Below are 20,682 nucleotides of genomic sequence, written 5' to 3' on the forward strand. Positions count from 1 at the left end.
TAAGACGCGCACCGGAAAGTAAGACGCACCCCCCATGCGCTTGTAGCCGTGCTCCGTCCGTGTGTCTCGACGTCTTACACCACGGCCCTTGATCTGTTACAACCACGATGGTGCTGGCGGTTGCTGGACGCGCGGCGTTTTGGTGCCCGATGATCGTACGCGCCGGATGAGAGCGAGACGCGACTCTGGGACTGCCGCTTTGAAACTACCCCGGGGGGTGGGGGGCAGGAACGGAAGTGCCCCCCGTTATAATGATGATGATGGTGATGATAACGCGTGGAGTTGTGTGGAGTTGTGAAGGTAATGAAGCCGGCGGGTGTCACACGGACCGGGGCTTGCGCGTTGCACGCGCTGGGTCTGTGCGCAACAACGCGAGTTGATGCGCAACAAAAACACATCTAAGACTCTTATTCTTGGTTCTTTCGGCAAAGTCGCGTCGAAGGGAAATAATAAAAATAAAGCAATACAATTATTAGAATTTAATTGTATTATTTTTATTATTCTGAGAATTTTATTGTTTTATTTGTATTATTTTATTATTTCCCTTCTACGTGACTTTTCCGAAAGAACCAAGAATATGAATCCCTGCAGTCACGAAAGCTTTAAATCGACACATCTAGACTCTTATGATTAAAGTTGGTCGGTATGGCACTTCCGTGACTGCTGTGATATTTCAGTGGTGGAGGGATGGGGGGGGGCACTTGAGTGGCTGAACAACAGCGTTCGAGCCACGTTGCGTTGTTCGTGTTTCGAGCATCTGACGTTGTTTTTGTTGCAAACTTTTCACGACGAGAAGCTGAACGCCGGGATTTCGGGGTTTGTTTAAACGGCGCGGTTTGTAACAACGGGCAGGGAAGGACAATACTCGTGCACGTGCGGTCCGTGGGTTCTGCCATTACTTTGTTCATCCCTCACTCACTTCACGCTGCAGTGCAGATCCGTACAGGTGGGAAGCACAGCGTTTGGGCCAGAATACAGTCCAACAATGGATGTTGGTGCACTGACCTCCGGTGCCCATGTAAACCGTGCTCCTAATTAGACCACACGCATAGGTCGCCTGGTCACTTGGTGGGTGGTGGTGGTGGTGGACTGCTTTGAAAGTCGACGTCCTTCAGTGCGCAAACAGGCGCCTCTGCTGCTTGCCGCAACCCAGTCTGCTTCCGACTGCTCGTGCCGCTGCTGTGTAGTGGACCCATCCTGCTGCTGTGTGGTGCACATCTGCTGCAAGTGCTGCTAGTGCTGCTGCTAGTGTACAGTGGGAGTTGCTGTCCACTCTCAAGGTGAGCGTGGAGAAGTGGCCGCTGTAGCATCCAGCAGACGAAGGGGGTCTGCTGTATGGAACGGCTGGAGGGTGGCCATGAGCATGCCAATGTTTGGCACCTGTGTGCCAACCAGACCAGAGCATGACGGACCTAAGTCTCTGGGTGCTCGTTTTCCTGTGCCTGGGCAACAATGGTTACAGCGAAAGTATTGCTGTGTGTGTGTGTGCACATGACGGGTTTGCATAGGGACTATGTGTGTGTGTACATGTGTAAGCCAAGGCGTGGTGCCTCTGCTTCTTAGCGAGGATGTGGCAGTGATTACGAATTACCCCACCACCCTTTTAACCTGGCTGAACCTAAAATAAATTGTTCAAGCCACAACATTTACAATCTGAGTACGACGTTTCGCCAGTAATTACAACTAGCTTCATCAGGCGACAGCCACATCTGGCCAAATCTGGCTGTGTCGGGTGGTGGCGGGTTTTAACGACACATTTCTATATTTACGCGATCTAACCGAAAAAAACCTCTTATGGAGGGTAATCCACCGTCACGTAGCCTGCGATAGGAATACAATGTTCACACCCACGAATTCTGGCTCCGTTGTGAGCTTCTCGCTGCTAGGCTATGTGGCCACCTGTCATCTCTACGCACCAAAAACGATATATTATTCATGAAACACTTGAGAAAATGAACCGGCTTCATATGACACGTTTCTAGGTGGCGATGTTATTTACAGCAACCTGTGCCAAGCATTATTGACTGGTAATGCGCCACAGAAAGGAAAAAAAACACATCTTGATTGCTCTAGTAGGATTACCCTGCTGATCCTAATGATAAGTCACACTCTAAGCCGCCTATGTCACAGAAGCACTGCCTCTAGCCCTCTAGAAGAGCACCGATCTTGCCAGGTGAAGAAGCTAAGCCATTTAATCGAGTTATTTGGACCCGCGCACCATTTCGCACAAGTAGATAATAAACTGGTTGTATGCTGAAATCTTATTCTGTGCAGATCTCTTTATCAAACACTGCAGTCGGCTCGTATTGCTGAATACATAGACACACATAAATGAGCTCTTTGGTAAGTAAAATGTTAATCAGATAATGTCAAATAAATTGACTTAGGTTGCACGGAATTATGGGAATAGCAACAATAGTCTTCCACCATTGTGATGAGGTTAGACGTGCACTGTATTGTGTGCCATAGCCTGATCTGCTTACCAGGTTCAGCTGAGAATGTGGTTGTTTAAAGTATTGCGGCAGAACATATTCCAATGTTATACTGCTTGAACTTGTATTGGGTATCGTCAGTATTAAAATATCGAGCATATTTCAAGCTTGCGAGTTTTAAATCTCACTTGAGAATAAACTAATCATATTACAGTATCTCTGGAGCTGATAAAACAAGATCAGTATTCAACATTGTCACGGATTAACCAGTGCCCAGCATACGAATGTGGAATTCCTACCAGTGGTTTAGACCCAACAATGGTGATGAGCAGCGCTCAACACAAAGCTGAGCGCTTCGCCACAGCAACACAGTACGATGTGTGTCAATGGCAACGCTAGAGCAACACTTGCATGCCACATTGGCTTACACGGTGTACTTCAAACAATTTGTATTAATATGAATAAACAATACAGCCTCAGACATTAGACCAAAGCAAGTCATGTCTAAACTCATGTGATGGCCTGAACTCCATTAACATTTCACATTGCTCAACCGGGTGAGTTTACGTGAAGGAAATGGTCCGTGTTCGAGTGACTCAGAAAGTGACTGCTCACAGCAAGACATTGAGCCGCCAGCATTGCTGAGGGATGGGGTTCACATCCTATAGCACCTGCACGGTGTGGCCAGGTGACATCCTGGCAGAGCACTTTTACTCTCAGAAGGTCACAAGTTCAAAGCCCTGGTTGGAGGTCGACTTGGCCTATGACTCCTTGGAAGTTGCTAAAATTACTGCTACTTTGTGGAAATCCAATACTTATTATATGGGTAGACTGATGCCTCACATAGGAATGTTGAAGTTCCATTCCTGGCTCGACACGAACAGTCTACGTATATGAACACTGTCTTGTGTTCCTTTGAGATTATAAAAAGTTTGACCTCATTTTGATGCCCGTCCAAGTGAATGGTCCTATGTACAGTAAGAGTAATTAATGCTCTCAGCCAGCTCACCACTAAATGCACACGTGAATAATATTCTGTATATTATAGTTCACACTTATGTTTATATTATTTTTTAATTTTACGTGAATAAATTAAAGATCATAATTGGCAAAGCTTTATGAGCTCTCAGCCCAGTCTTCAATGACCACTCAACATTTGTATATACTGCTTGACTTTTCACTTAGTTCAATATATTCTACTTATAATGAATGAACACCTTATGTTTAACTTCCATACAACAAACATGCCTGGGTATATAAGAGTATGCCGCTGAGTGTGTATGAGTGGGCTGAAGAGAGATTTTAGAAATAATCATGACATTCTGGTACCATTCTCTAACAGGTGATGTTACATGTCCTGGCGTTAGAGCTCTGAATTGCATTGCGTTATCATCTCGTGGCAACACAGCTAGGGAACAATTAAAATGTGTATCAAAACTTGAGATTTTTTCAGATGAGTAATGAAGCAAAACTCATCTCCATCGGCAGTTTCATGCCAGAAATGAGACTACCGCATTCCCATAGCAGGAAGACCACTGATAGCTTCCCACAAAGTGGTGATATTTTTCTTGCCCACAGAGGCCTGACACACTGATTAATCCCATTACCTCGATTTGAGTGCGACTCTAGCACTCTCACGACATGGCCACCCGGCTGAGTAAATTGCAAAATAATGATGACAAAAGGGGGTCTGGTCTCTCTTTAATTAGAGCTGTTAAGGATGATTATGCATGAGCGAGCAAAGCCAGTGATTGCTAAGGCAAAGATGGCTTTGGCACGCAATAAACTCGTCCCTTCTGCCAGCAGCGTACTACATACTCGCCAGAGCTTTTGTTCTACGATCGCTGGGGCTTCCACCACGTGCCCAACCGGACGGATAATGTCAGTGTCTCTGTTGCACGTCCCCTTGGCATGGCAGATGCACCCGTGCTCACTGAACACATGTCCGCACTTGTCTGTTACTCTGTGACTCATGGCAGTGCACAAGCGTGGTCTCTGGTCAGTTGAAACTTGCATGTGTGGTGGTGAAAGTAACACGTGTGTGTGTGTCTTTCAATATGCGCAGGGATGTGTTCCAGTCAAGTAAGCAATCCATAATACAGGTTTTTTTTTGGGTTAGATCTCGTAAATATATAAATGTGTTGTTAAACCCGCCATCACCCGACACAGCCAACTAGTAAGGTTTGTCACGTAAACAGAACGTGCCAATTCGTCACTAGTACAGCACGCCGGTGTGTTGGAGATCTAAGCCACAACGTTTACAATCTCAGTACGACGTTTCGCCAATAATTACAACTAGCTTCATTAGGCAACAGCCAGATTTGTGGAAAAGTCCACCTGTTTCATTCCTAAAATAGAGGCGTAGATGGGATGTTCGCGAAAGCCTGCGTGGTAAACCAAGTAACCAATCATTGCATTGTATTGTATACATTTTGGCCTGTTTGCAATTCATAGCCCTTTTCCAAGTGCGTTATGGATAAACCATAGATTTACAAAAACTGCTGAGCAGCAGGCACATTGGCCCTGCTTTATAACGTATACACAGCATGGCTGTGGTTGCTAAATAATACATAATCACACAATGGCATATACAATGCAGTAGTGTTGGATCGTTCATTTTAATCAGCCATCTTCTATTGGACCATGCTGGTTGGTCACATTGCATTGGGCCACACGTGTGACACGGCAACACCTAGGAACCTCTTACCCAGTCTGCTGGAAGGAAAGGGGGCATTGTGTTGTTTTCTCTACGCTCTTGTTGACCAATGTTTCCATTTTGTGGTATGCTGCGTGTCACAGGTCTAATTTCTCTCGCCTCTGCAGCGCAAGTGCAGGAAACAAAACGCCACACCCTGTTCCTGTGCAACCGCAAGCAGTGAAGCAGCAGCAGCAGCCAAGGTAAGTCTGGACATAGGCAGCGGTGGCGTCTCGCCATTGGGAGCCAGTGGGGCCAGCGGCGACGGTGGGACCGGGCCCCCAACTCGTGACGAAATAATTTTAACAAACTTGAACGACACATACCTGCTTATGATAAACATTTACATGCCCCTTTCTCAATCCCCAACCTCCGTTCTCCCCCTATCCCCTTCCCTGCCCCGCCAATATATTTATCAACTGGTCACCACTGATAACCAGATGCATATTCAGTTATCTCAAATGGTTATGAGTAACTTAAGACATGCAGAGCAACGTTTTTAACATTCATAATATTTCTCATAAGTATACTGTATGTGTTTTTTGATAGAGGCAAAGACAATTTGAAGTGTGCACAACTTTCCTTAGTTCTGAGCCAGTGGTGGAAATTCTCCCTATAATTCCACCACTCTTGACTGCCCACATATTGAGGACGTTAATAGTATCAAGCCTGGAGTAACGGTGCGCCGAGTTGACTAGACTGAGATTAGTATTCACAAACCTGGATTGAGAGGTTTCCACTTTGCCGCGGCTATCACCTGGCCGGGTAATGTTAATGGTTATATAATACTGCTGAACAACATATTGACATATTTCCACATTTATTTTGTTGACTGTCATAGTTTCTCTTGGCAACGAGGACATTTCCGTAATAACACAATGAGGAAGTTCGTCACGATTACACCTCTGTTTCCAGTGCTGTCACGGTATACAGGGGGTGATGGATAGGTCCATTTCGTGATATAGAAAGTGGTGACCGACTTTCATGAAACTTTGTAAATGCTCTCCAGAACGCCCTTCGAGTGCTGTGCACTTGGCCCATTGATGTAACGTTGATCCCTGCTCAGGATTACTGTTTCATGTTATTCTTCAAACCACTCATGTTGCTGATACAAAATTGCTTTCACCTCAATTGACTTTCACTGTGGTCAAATGTGCAAGTCACTTGGGGCCAGGTTTAGTTCGTGAGTATGGATTTTCTCAGGATTGTTGTATTGTTCAGATTTATAAAAAAAAAATTCAGTTTACACACAAGCCATGTGTTTTAAACAGTTTTAAAATGTGTTTATCAATGCCTATAGTAATTGGTAACCCTTAAACATTCTGTACCTTTAAACTTAGTTGTTTTTCTCGGTGTTGTGGCACCACTTCTTGTATGTTAAGCCATATATTTGTGCTCGCCCCCAGTATATTTTTGGGATTTCCCCAGATACTCTCACACAAAAAACCCCAACACTCCTTAAAATGGCATTGGCTAAGCATTCCAGTGCAGGACCCTCCTGAAAAGCTTTTTTGAGACTCGGCAAGGCTTTCCTGGATAAACAAAGGACATGAATAATATTATCAGCCACACAGCTGGTCATGTACACCGGAATTCGGAAGGCCTCGTGTTCACTGGACCTTGGTAGTACATTGTAAGTCGTGTCGAGGACGCTCGAGGTAGGGGTGTAGTTTTGGCAAGATTGTTGGCTGACATTATGGTAAATTTGGCTTGTGACTGTGACGGTAAAACTGTGTAGGGCTCTTCGTTTGGCAGCCATAATTTTGGCATTTTCCATCTCTGTAAAAACAAAGGTCGTTGTTAACCTCTTTTTCGGTCTGTTTGTCTGTTTTCTATCCGTTTATGCATTTAGTTGCTTTGATATTTTAAACTACTGTATTGTGTATGCCATGTCTCTTGTATTGGCGTAACTGTCATTTATAATGCCCCCTGCCATGCATCCGATGCATTGTTTTTCAAAAAATAATGTTTGAATATTCTTTAAGTGATTTTGTGTGCGCCTCATTGCTACAATTTTTTACGTGAGTTTGGCCACATTCTGCCAACAGCGGCTATGAAGCTTGGACTTGTTCTTTAGGTCGCAGCATGTGTTCTTGGCCGCTGTTACTGTCCTGTGACGGTGATGTTGATGCCGAGTTGCCAAAACAATACTTAAGCAACTCGGTCACCATGCTGACCTGGCTGAATGATAGTGCTTCAATCAATCATGCCTGAAACGCACAGACATATACAGATACCCACACACAGATGTGCACACACACAAAGATAAAGACACACCGTATAGTCATGCAGACTGTTGGGGCAAGTGCTGTTAGCAAGCCCTTCTGCAGCCGAGTATGGCACACGAGGTGTTGGCGTAGCTAGCACCATGCCTGGCCGCCTTTGCTCAGTGCTGATGTTTACATAAGTCACCTGGTACTCGTTTAAGGTTGAGTTGACCTAGGGGAGGCCCAGAACCGGTTCTGATAATAGCCACTGATGTTGGCTGGGTCTGAAAATCAAGCTCAGGTCACTGAGTTTGTAACGCAATGTACTCACCACGATGCCACCACACATACAAAGACAAAGATCCTCGCATAGTCTTAACAGACTGTAAGAGCAAGTGCTGTTAGCGAGCACCTATGAAGGCCGGAATGGTACACGAGGGGGTGGGTGGCCAGCACCACGCCCGACCGCCTTTGTCTCCCCAGTGGTGATGTCTACACACCACACCAGGTACTCATTTGAGGCTGAGTTGACCGAGGGGAGGCCCTGGGCCGATTCAGATAATCGTCACTGGTGTTGGTCGCTGGGTTCGTAGCGTGGCTTAGCGCTAACCAATCCATTACCACTCCATTACCACTTACACACGCGCACACACACACACACACGTAAAGACAAAGATATATACTTAAGCGCTTGAGGTGCACATTAGTTAATGCCAGCACATCACACAAGGTCAATGCATTGCGGGCGCCATGTCTGACCAAAATAGCCACCCCCACGGTGTGTGTATACATACCAAACGAGGTACTCATTTTGGAAAAGAGTCAACCTAAGTGAGGTCTAAGACATGTTTGGATTCCAACTCTCACTGGTGTTGTGCAACTTTTTGAAAAAATGTTACTAAAAAAACTCAGATATAAGTTGAGTTGCACAATGTACATCATCTTCTCATATACTGTTCATGCATTGCCGGTTATTGCATTGCATACATAAAAAATGTATTTTTTTAAATTCATGCATTAATTCATATTACTCCACAAACATTTTAATAATGGACACTTCCCAATGAACAATTCTCACAAAGACATATTGAGCAAATGTATTCACAGTAATTTTCATGCAAAAGGAAAAATGTACCAAACCACATGATTTGCCCCATGTGTGTTGAACTTTTTCTATATATATTAAACAAATCCCTCTTGCCAAGATCCTTGCTTCCATTTACAGAGTTGTATCCGTTACTCACGTCCTGTCCTAGTGAAACAGAATCAATCGGCAAAAATAACTTGAGTTTATCCCCAGAACCATAACATTTGCTCCAGCCCTCGTCTACTTGGGGGTCTGAACTCCTGCCGGCTGTGTTGTTTCTTTTATTAACAGCGTTATCAGAATGCTCGGTTGCTGGAGCAGAGGGAGATAAATGGGGAAGAGGAAGGTGGGGTCAAGTCTTTGGGACATCTGGAACAACGGTGAGGGCGATGTGGTCTCAGGAGCCAATGGAGAGATCTGAGTTAGTTAGTTTAACACGAAGGCTTTCGCGACCACTATTATCCATAATGGAGGGTTTTTTTGGGGTGATGTGGTTTCGTACAAACGACACGTTTAGCGACAGCATTCTGCATCATCAGGGGTATGTACGTGAGCAATATAGGGAGGCTATCGAGGAGAGATTTGCAGTAGTCAATTGGCGGCAGATGTGGTGACGACAACATTCAAAGGTCTGCATCAATTAAATTCATGATCCCGATTGATGCACTGCTATCATATGGACACCTGACAGCTCTGTGAGTTTGGGAGTTTTACTAATCAACAACAACTGCAGGCCTTTACCTGCAAAGTTATAGATTACATAAATACCACTTCAAGGTTAGTCTGTAGTATTTAGGTGATGGGTATGGCTCCTGCCATCATAACGTGGAATTTCCACTGCCGGGGATGACAGCTCATCCGCAGTGATGAGTGCCATCCGGTGGCTGCGTTGAGCAGAGGGACACTGACTTGGACTTTTGGGTCTGCAATGCAGACTTGATTTAACTGTCCTGGCAGAAGTTATCTCGCTATTGCAATTTTTCGAGCGCCAGGCCAGAGCGTGATATTAATAGGCTGAGTTATCAAGCTGTGCACGCTGGCTATCTACCGATGACCTCGTTTCTGTTGCAAAGAGGTAAACGGCGAGAGCGGTGACCGGCGTAGAGAAGCGGTGTCATGAGTTCGCCGAATTGTTCTGCGGACGACACGCGACACGTTCGCTCCCAGCCACTGTAAGTATCCCAGTGTTATGTTTCACCTGCTGCTTAGCAGTGGTCCCGCTCAGCCGTTGTGTGTACAGTTTTGAAGTTCCTGCTGTATTCAGTATTGAATGTGCTCCGTACGCTTGGCTTGTGTGTGTGTGTGTGGAGACTGGGCGTTTCCTAGGTCGACTCAGCGTCAAATGAGTACCTGATGCGGTGTGTAAACATCGCCACTGGGGAGACAAAGGGGCCCGGGTGTGATGCTGGCCACCCACCCCCTCGTGTGCCATGCAGGCTTTCATAGATGCTCGCTAACAAGACTTGCCCCAACAGTCTGTTAAGGCTATCCGGGGGATTTTTGTCTTTGTGGAGACTGGGTGACCGGTCGTGTATTGCACTAAGACCTCCGGGGACCTGGGTTTGATTCCGTGTCTCCTTGCTCGAGTGAATATGGTGGGGTGCTCGTATATGTTGTCAATTGTAAACATTCCGTGATACTATGACAGGACAACCACAGTTGGCTTCCTACCAAGTGGTACTCATTTAGTTGACCCCAGAGAACTTTTGATTTAAAGCTTTCGTGACTGCAGGGATTCATCTTCTTGGTTCTTTCGGTAAAGTCACTTAGAAGGGAAGTAATAAAAGAATAAAAATAAAACAATAAAATAATTCTCACGACGTTTCGGCCACAACGCAAGCAGCCGTCCTCAGGTGAAGACCAGGTCTGTCGGCTGCTTGCGTTGTGGCCGAAACGTCGTGAGAATTATTTTATTATGTTTTATTTTTATTATTTTATTACTTCCCTTCTACGTGACTTTACCGAAAGAACCACGAAAATGAAACCCAGAGAACTTATTCGGTTAATAAAATGAGTGTCACTTTGTGGGAAGCAACAGTGGTTGTCATCCTGACGGATAGACTCACCCCGACTATAATCACGTGGAATTTCCACCTTGTGCTCGGCACCATCAATGCAGAGGAGTAGTTGCTCAAAGCTAGTTTTAGCAGGGACACTTTTTTTTACTTTTAAAAATAAAATCTCCGCATGGCTGCTGTTAGCCAGGCAATAAAAATAACCTGGATGTCATCTTCCCTGGTTAAATTTAGATCATTTCCCAGATTTATTTACGCATTCTGTGATGACTGCCGTTTTGTATGTATGTTGAACTTCTTTCGCACAGTACGTAGCCAACCTTGCTTATCGGAGGTGCGGGGGAAGGACGACAAATTATGGAGTGTGCATGTGTAGTGGTTTACTGTGACTGGTTATTCCAGCAGTGTTCAACTTACAAGTGCATAGTGAGTGGAATTGATTGAGGATGTAAGTGGATGTTAGTGCCCCAGCAATAGCTTTCTGTAATTCTCAAGTCAGAATTTAGTGTGAATGTTTACCAAGTTTGCTTTATGCCCTCTCTGTATATCAAGTTTCTTGCCAATCCGATTGTTAAAAGTAAAAGTGTCTCCCTGCTCGAATGTGCGTTGGATGATGCTCATCAATATTGGTGGCACTGAACCAGCGGTAGAAATTACAGATTCCCATACCAAGGGAATCGCTTCCGATCAAGATTTCACCTCGCAACATTTCGATGGCACGTCACACACTCTAACCAGAGTGGCCCCACCATAGCAATGAGCACAAATGCAATTTCATACCACCACAAGAGAGAGGGCAAAACTGCTAAATCTCTGTTGTTAAAATGAATAAATCCTTAAGATTGGGAACACTTATAAGCTTACTGGTAATATACATGGCCATTGTCATTATACTCATTTTATATAAAATGTGGAGGGGTTTTAAACGTATGCTTATGGATTTTTTCATGCATTCTCATCATATATTAGATGCGCCTTCTGCTCACACAACTACATTATGTGATCATAACCACCACCACCATTGCCGTCATCATTAAAAACAAGCGGTCACGAGGCTGACGGAGACGTGGTGAGAGCGCGCACAAGTCCGAATGCAAGTGTCCAATTTTAGCAGCATCACCGTCCACCCACTAACGCTTCTTCCATGTTCGTTGCCAAGGGTCTGGGGAATGCGGCAGAGGGGATGAAAAGGAACAAAACGCGGCGCAAAAAATCTGCAGCTCCAAAACGGCTCGAGTCAAGTTCATGCAGCAGCAGTGGTTTTTTCTCCCGCCCCCCCTCTCTCTGTCTCCCCCCCCCCTCTCTCCCCCCCCCCTCTCTCTGTCTCCCCCCCCCCTCTCTGTGCTGCGTGCGCGTGTGCAAACCCGCACGTAAGCACGGGCCGCACGATTTGCATGAAAAGTACTTCGGTGCGCCGAGACCCCATTGGCCGAGAGCGGAATAATTAGCGGAGTGATGTGGAAGCCCTCTTCACAGCGGTGCCCACTTTGCCTTCGGAGCGCAGCTGCTGCGGAGACCATTTAAATCGCGCGTCCCAGACGCACGTGGCAGGGAGCCGCACACTCGGCCTCCGATGCTCGGAAGGGGCTCGCGCTGATTCGGGAATCGCCGCGGGGATTAATCATGCTCTACTCCTCTCTCAGGTCGGTGTGTCCACGCAGTGGTTGGCGCGCTGCGCGCTGCTCCGGTGAGGATATCAAGCACCTAGACGGATGTTTTGAAGTAAATGATGACATTTTCTATTGTTGATAAGTCGTACGGCGTTTTGGGAATCGGCGATCATCAATATTCGTCACTTTTTTTCCCCAATCGACAAACAAGCCCAAGGATATCCCAGCTCAAATGTGCATTGTCCTTTGCTCATCTCCACCGGTGACTCTGGCACAGACCGTTTCCGCATAATACAACCCTTGTTAACTTTACATAAAGTGGTTGTGCTGCTGTTACGAGGGGTGATGTAAAAAGCGTACGGTCTCACATAGCAAACAATGACGACTGTGATGGCGATGCGTTGTGCTTTTGCAAGGTCCCCTTGCAGTGCGTTGCGCTTTGTCCATCGGCGTTCTGGGGTTTTAAACCCTCCCTGGAAGAACTCTTTGTCTTGTTCCTCAAACCACTCCTCAAATCAAACCACACGTCACGGTCGAGGGTAAACTTAATTCCCCCGCGATGCATTTTTCTTCCTGTGGAAACATGTGGAAGGAACTAAGAACATGGTTTCTCGAGAATTGGCCTCCTCCAGTTAAAGTTTACGTGATTTTTTGGTCCACGTCACAACGATGTTGTGCCTTTGTCTAGTATTTTGCAACATATATGAAGCAAAAACATAGATTTTTTTTTACAAAGGCACTTTGATGCACGTGTCACGAGTTTAGGAATAATAACTAAATCAGTGAATTAATCCAGCAATATATCAACATCAGAATCTTTATTAACACTGGGGGAATCCGATGACCTATGAAGCCCTTTTCCCAGATGTCCAGTAGGTTTTCACAGATACATATATGGTTATTCCAGAGAGCTAAAATGTTAACGACCACTCTGTAGCTTCTTATAACCTGAATAAAAATTATTCTCGTGCTTATTGTTAGTAGCAGCAATAATTTGCAGCTCTTGGTCAATCCACTGCTGGATGAAGGCACCCCATGCTTTGCTGATCTTGGGTGTTGTTTGACCATACTTCGATATGTCCTTTAGCTCGGGTATGTGAAATGTTGGGACCAGTTTCAATAACACTCGACATTGATGTTAGCCGTGGCTGGAGAATTTCGCTCGGGTAACCGAGTTCATGACACACAGGACAACAGCATTTTAATTTGCACAAAGTGAAAGTCACTTTATCGACCCTGAATGAACAATGGGCCGAGTAAACTCTCTAGTAGTGTGATAATCGGTTTTTTACCCTTTTATCTGGCAACAAAACTGACACCTTTTTTACGAGGAGTCATGTTTGCATAGACCACAATACCTGCAGTCATAATGCAAACAAATAACATATATGCTTACCCCGAGCTCTCATACTCTGATGGTGCATTGTCTTTGAGTTGTGCGCCCTTTGGCGTCATCTGTTCCACCACCATGTGAGACTAGGCTCTAAAGAAAGCTGTCTCGGGTGTGGACCAATCAACTTCAAGGACAGTGCACATTATCAGAGTTAAACATAACTCTTATGACTGCAGGTATTGTGGTCTATGCAAACATGACTCCTCGTAAAAAATGTGTCAGTTTTGTTGCCAGATAAAAGGGTAAAAAAACAATTATCATATTTTGTTACTGGCAAATGAGGTTCCAATGGTCTCTAGTAGTGTGTCAAATTAGTGACAGTTCGTTCGATCGCGAGCTGGGCGTCCCCAATCAGAGGGGGCCCGCAGATGAATTTAGCGTCTCATAAACACGACGTTCAAAAAGCGCCTCTGGTAATTCGGGGCCCATGTCGAGGTGGCATAAGGTACCTTTCGTCAAACGCTTTGCAGCGGATGTGAGTGTGGTGGGGGGAGCAGGCTTGTGTGTGGCATTTTGATTAGGCAGCCCTTTCTCTCCATCCTGCTGGCAGTCTGCCAAGCAGCCCCACCCCCCGCCCACTGTGTATGCAATACGTACTTCACCAGCCTCCACATCTCGGCTCCAGCCTCCCTTCGTTTGTTCTCAGCAGCTATAGGCAAGCGGAGGCTGCAGTTGCTGTCATGGGCTTCGTAAGTACGTATGCACGCTGAACTTCTTGCGCACCGTACGTAGATAACCGTGCTAATCGGAGGTGTGGAAGAAGGGCAATTATCTAAATACAAAAAGCAGTTCTGTGTGCGTGTTGAAATTCGTTCACACTGTACGAAGCCAACTGTGCTGAGCGGATTTATAAAGAAATGAGTTTTCAATTGTCTGCACGTGTGCCAGGAAGGGACCAATACTCAGGTCACATAACACGAGGCCGACAGTGATTCTTAGTAACTAGGTTCGAAACCGGGTTTGAATCTACCATAGTTAAACGTGGTTCTGAAGTGCCGTGAGTTGGTGGCATCAGCCCAGCCACCAAAGATCGCACGAGAAAATCCTTGATGCTGCAGTTTGATTTTTACTTAATTCGGCAATTTCTAACATGGAGAGTTGAAAATGATTGGTTTAATCACCGTGCACTAAATGCAATTAGCAGGGCACATCAAAAGTTCTAGTGAACGAGCGGCTTGTTTAAGCTACTTCAGAAGTAGTTCTGGAAGTCCTCTTTTGGCCTGCGCTATCTGGCACGATGCACTGCGCTGCCACTGCTCATAATCCCTATGACACAAGTGGAATATAATTGTGGGATTTAAAATAATGTGCACAGCAGTGCAGTTTGTGCGTGCAGCAGCTTGGGATTACCTTGTTCTGCTTGAAGGAGCAAATTTTCTTTATCCAATTTATTTCCATTTGTTTAACTGATGCTAGTTGTAATTACTGGCGAAACGTACTCAGATTGTAAATGTTGTGGCTTGGCTCTCCAACACATCGGTTTGTTGTACTAGTGACGAATTGGCCACGTTCTGTTTACGTGACAAACCTTACTAGTTGACTGTATCGGGTGGTGGCGGGTTTAACAACACATTTATATATTTTGATTTGAAGCTTTCGTGACTGCAGGAATCCATACTATTTGGTTCTTTCGATAAAGTCCCGTAGGTATAGAATATAATAAATCACGACGTTTCGGGCGCAACACAAGCGTCCGTTGTGCTTTCCCACCTGATGACGGACGCTTGTGTTGCGCCCGAAATGTCGTGATTTATTTTATTTTATACCTACGTGACTTTACCGAAAGAACCAAAGAGTATTTATATATTTACACGATCTAACCTAAAAAAAACTTTATTATGGATTATTTCCTTTTGTTCAGAGGCAATCATCTCTGTTGAAGGCCCTAACCATTGGTGTAAATTCCACGTTCCTGTGGCAAGTTCCATGAGAAAACTACATGTTAAATATTCACAAAGCACAACATGGTATTCGTATTGATTTATTTTTCAGGTTGTGAGTGCATTATTCAGTCACAGTGCCACTCTGCAGGATATTATAGTGGTTATCTTTTAACCTGGAAAAGCCTCAACTAAGTCATAGCAATGCTTTTCAGGAGGTCCTCCTACTTGGAATGTTTGGACAATTTCCTTTATGTAGTCGTGCGTGTGGGAATAAACCAGAAATCCCAGAGAAAACCGATGTATATGATGGAATACCGCTCAAAATAACCATCGATATGTTGGCAACCCACTTACCATATTTCTTGCTACATCTCTGCAAGTGGGTAGCACAGTCATCTCTGCACAATGCAGCAGCCTCATATTCAAAGCACTGTCATTAAATTGTGCCCCAAGTTCCCCAGCATGCTATACATATTTCAGCATGACCAGAGGGCAGTACAGCAAATATCAATTGTAGTGTACTATGCTGCAACATCTTTGCTCCCTACCTTCGCCAACCCGCACTGACCAGCGTGGTGAAGTATGGTACAATGAAAACCCCCACAATCTGCGCGGTGTGGGCGAGGGCCTCATCCAACAGGGGATTGACAAAAAGGCCCGCACGTGTACAGACGAGTGATGCTGTAGAAGGTTAAACGATCAACACATTTTTACACCGGTACTCTGTAGCTAAATGATAGCTTTTTTTGCATGCTTACAGTTTTGTTTAAACCACTTTTATACCATGGTCGATGTCAAATCCACACCGCATGACCACGTGACCGAATGTCAGTCTCTTGCCTGGAATTCAAACCCAGGGCCTCGGCGTTCCTGGCTTGGCACTCTGACACGAATATAGAAAAGCAATCCAGAGCCACCCAACCTCCTCACTTTTAGTAAAAAAAAATTGTTTTTGCCGTTGCTAAATAACGTTGTGACTTTTAAGGCATTTCTGCACACAATCAGTCATGGCTTGTTTAGAACTTGCAGTTATGACTGTCCCGTGGAATGTTCACAGTGGTGTTCCGTGGTCTGCCTGCCTCTATATATGGCCTGGTAACCGTCGTAGGAACAAGTCCTCTCATGCACCGTGTTTATAGAATGCACTGCGTTTTGATAATCAAACAAAAACATACGTTTGTCATAAAATAACAGGTTAATAAAAACAACATTTTGTTGTAAATATTTTTGTATTGATCCAACCACGGGGGGGGGGGGGGTTGTACAACTTCCGCGACAGGTGAGTGATGCATAGCGGGATAGACAGCTCGTACAGACAACCAACGCGGACGTGTAGGACCAGAGCGTTATGTGGTACGTGCGTCAGATCCCTTCGGGAAAGGAAGGGGGGAAAGGGGGGAGGGGGGTCAGTGACATTTCAAGTTCAGTCAAGTAAACTGAGGGTCTCTGGAGTGGAATTCACGAGGGAGCCCCAGATTTGGGTGAACTCCCCTTCCCTATTCTTCCGTTTCAGGCTCAGGTGTTCTAAAGCTGCAAGGGCGATTCGGGAGTTATGCCAGAGGGTGAATGAGTGGGCCCCATGATTCTTCCATGAGCTCAGCATGGTCTTTCTAACCGAAATGTTAAATGCTTGGAGAAGGGCATGTTGGTGCCTGGTGATACCTTGGGGTTTAATGCCCAGGACGGAGGATTCAATGCTAGGTAGTATCTCTGTGCCAGACATCACCACGTTGTACAGATCGATTATTTTATCAACGAATGTCCTGATGGTGGGACAGTCCTAGAAGGCGTGAATGTACGTTTGGATGGTGAACAGTTTTCTTTTTACTGTCACTCAGAGAAAAGGCAAGATCTCAACATGTCAGCTGAAAGGCCTTTTTTTCCAAAATATTGACATTTACAACAAAGTCTGAAAAAATCCTGGTCGATGAGGTCCGTAATGCTTGGTGATGGAACTCACTTGGAAGCAATAGGATAACTTGTATAGTTCTCAAAACATCAAGATTACTAATTAATTGAATTATACAACTTTAATATTGTACATTTTGTGCATATATCCGTGACTGCAAAAGTGATCATTTCATTTCACCAGAGATCCTGGTTTAATCACAGGTGGCTAAAACCTGGATTTAACCCTAGAACCTCGGCAGGGCCAACCCACCATTCTGGCATGTGCATTAGTCCACTGAACCACCACTGGTCATGAATACCACTTGACCTTGACATTAATAAGAATTATGGTATTGTAGTGGCATCCAGAGGTTGGTGACCAAGGCGACAGACAATGTGATACTGTGAGAACAGAGCTAGGGGGTCAGTTGTCAATTGTCCAGTGGCGACTTGATCTCGCAGAAGAATGCAAAAGCGGGGTGTGCTGGCTTCAGTCGCATTCCGTGTGATGACCTCTTGACCTTGACTGACGACGACGATAATGGCGATAACAGCGATGACCACCTGTCTTGCAGGTGCCCTGATGAGCAGCTGACCGGCGGCGAGCTCTGTCCTCCTGGTCGGCTCTTCTGCCTGCCCGACAGTCCGCCCAGGTCCTGTGCGACCCATGGGCTGTGCCCCAGCGGTGGTGGCGGCGCGGTGACGCAGGGCAAGCTGGAGTGCCCCGCCGAGACGCCGAGCAGAGGAGAGGGCGCGTGGTGCGAGCCGGAGCGGCGCTATGGCACGCTCGTGGGGAATGAGCCGCGACGGACGACGCTCAGAGATGCCAGCACCATCACGGGTAAAGCCCTCCTCCCACCCCCCCCCCCTCTTGTTTTTGGGGTCGTGCGATCGGGCGAGGTCACCCCGCAACGATTGGTCCAGCTTCTGTACGGTTACATTGATGGCGTATGTTTAAATTGGTATCATTATAGGTAATGGCATGATGTTACATTTGTTACACGTGCAATGCCAATTGTCATTATGAACAAAAATATAGGGCAAGCGATGTTCATTTAACAATGTAATGGTTCACCATCACCAATTGTCTTGATTAGAGGTTTTGTTTTAATTCAAGAATGCACTTTTATATGCTGACAATGAATGTAGTGCCTCTTATTGGCTGCTGTGTTTACATGAACCCTTTACAAAGAACATATTTGAATTTTTGAAAAAATCCATTCGCACACTTACAATTCAATACATGTATCGATCTAATGATTTAAATATGCTTAGAAAGCATCTTGGAATTTTGGTTTAGAATGACACGGGAATGCCTCGCAGATGTGATCATATAAAATGAGGTTGTGCAGGGGAGGGAGACACAGGAGGGAAAGTTAGAGAGACAGCCAGTGGATTGGTGCCCAGAGTTCAGAGAGCACGGGAAATAGCTAAAGCCAGATGTTGGGATACCGTGAGGGGGTGCAATGGAGGTTTGGTGTTCACTGTGCGACGGTCGTGGGCTTTGGCAGACAGAAGGCCGTGAGAGCTCGGTGCGATAGGATCGGTTGCGTTGATCTTTACAGCCTTTCTCACCTTTAGCAATTTATATTGTTTCACAGTGTTACCGAACAGATCTGACTTTCATATTGACCACTGGCTTCTATGTCGTAATGTTCGAGTGACAAGTACGCAACTCGCATGCGCAACATGCCAAGTGTTGAGGAGTTTCTTTGCTGAGATACAAGTTTTATAACCACTCCCCCCCCCCCCCCCATTTGATGTTGTTTACACAGAGCAAAGCTGTGTTGTGTTGTTCTGCACTCTGGCTATATCCTGTAACTGTAGTGGTACACTCGTTTGATGATGTTACAGCAGTGGTTGCATTACCTGGTGTTTGGCAGGCTTGCTGCAGTTCCATTTTAGACTATCATATATTCAACCTCGCATCTATCATCCCTCATACGTCCAAATGAGAATGGGGAATTTCTCATCTACCATTCACAGCTCTGAGCCAGTGGTGGACATTCCTCGTTACTATAGTTGTGGAGAGTTCATCCATACGACCATGGCTATCGACTTCCTACCAAGTACTTATATTGCCGCCGTAATTAGCTTACTTGGCTGAACGTCTTGAGTCAATGTCTGGCCAAATTTTAACTCGCAACCTGATTGCGAGCTGCGTGCTCTAACCCTAGCGCCAACCAGTCACATCTGATCCTTGTATCTGATATGATTAGCCATTATAAGTTTATATCCCTGTGGATCTTTGACAGCAGGATAGCGCAAGGCTGCTCGTAGCGATTAAACTGGTACGCACATACGATGGTGTTCTAGCAGTGAAAAATGTGAACGACTATACTTTCACAATTTACATTGTTGTCTGGCTATCGTGTATATGTGTTTATTTTTGTGAGACTAATTTTCTTTTTCCTGCATGATGCTGTAGAGGTTTAACATATGAAATCTCTGTGTATTGCTCGTGATTGCAGTTAACATTCTCTGCCACTGTGTGGCACCATTGCTACGCGTTTGGAAAGGCATTTGTCAGAAATGGCAGATAGGTGGTGCTAACATGGACCGAATCATTCAACATCTAGAACATTTGCTATTTACAATAAGCACAGTAATAATGGTTATTATTCAGACATGTGACACGTGCAGTTTTCCCTCCCTCTCAAACGGAGAGAACGACTCAGGTGTGAGGAAAAACAGACACATGGAAAGGCTGCCAGGTGGTGAGTGTGTTAAGATGTTGTTTCCATGGAAGTCACCATCATGCTCCATCCAGTTGATCACCATTGATCTCCATCCTGTGCCAGACGCTTCACAATACATTTCCACGTTGATAAGCCACTTCGTTCAGCTATCATATTTGGCCAGGTCGCTTCTGAAAATGAGCTACAGAGCTCAGTGGGCCTTAGCTGGTAAAATAAAAATGGTTAAAAGTCAATCAAAAGTGTTGACAGATCAGTCCCTTGGGGCCGGGTGGGAGACCCGGCCCCCTCATCCCCCACGGGGAAGTGGTGGTGCCGGGAACCGCCAGACCCACGGAGTCCCTCCGCACCATTTAGTTTGGAGTGTAAAACGTTTATGACTGCTGGGCCAATGGGGTCCAGGATGTCGTGTTTTGTATGCAAAGGGTAAATCGCAATGCGAGGTTGTGGGGATACTGTAACAGTCAGTGGACCATGGTGGCTGGGTCAGCAAGTTTGCAGATCAGGTAGGCACTTGAACAAATGGAAGCACGGATCACATTGCAGACGTCAATTAGAAGTTGTGATAGTGAAGTTACCTATGCAGGATTGAGCATGGCAGGTTACCAACACTGGCACTGGAGTGGCACCTAGAGGACTGCAACCAGGGAGAAGACCAAAAGCCAGATGGTGGGGTGGGACACTGCCAGCTGAATCAGAGCCATTTATGATTTAAACCAGCAGATGGCAGACTCTGAGAGCCAGATTGTTCTGGTGGTGTGCGTGGTATAAGCC

The 20,682-nt window shown here is 45.6% G+C and overlaps 1 protein-coding gene across 7 annotated transcripts in view; it reads left to right on the plus strand.

Annotated features, from left to right (window-relative positions):
- Window positions 1-20,682, plus strand: part of LOC144721063 (trafficking kinesin-binding protein 1-like) — an 85,434-nt gene continuing 64,752 nt past the window's right edge. For 2 of the 7 annotated variants that reach the window (XR_013585833.1, XM_078598396.1), the window contains exons 1-2: window positions 11,841-12,079; window positions 17,788-18,053. Coding sequence is in view for 4 of the 7 variants with exons in the window: in XM_078598396.1 (XP_078454522.1) it covers window positions 12,060-12,079; window positions 17,788-18,053 (286 nt within the window). In the remaining 3 variants the exon portion in view is untranslated. Of the gene's footprint in view, window positions 19-5,255; window positions 5,331-11,840; window positions 12,080-14,057; window positions 14,129-17,787; window positions 18,054-20,682 lie in introns of those variants that run through there. The other 5 variants (XM_078598389.1, XM_078598390.1, XM_078598394.1 and 2 more) reach the window with 4 other exon arrangements.

This window comes from Lampetra planeri, chromosome 10 (assembly GCF_965212315.1).
Source record: "Lampetra planeri chromosome 10, kcLamPlan1.2.h2, whole genome shotgun sequence".
Taxonomy (NCBI): domain Eukaryota; kingdom Metazoa; phylum Chordata; class Hyperoartia; order Petromyzontiformes; family Petromyzontidae; genus Lampetra; species Lampetra planeri.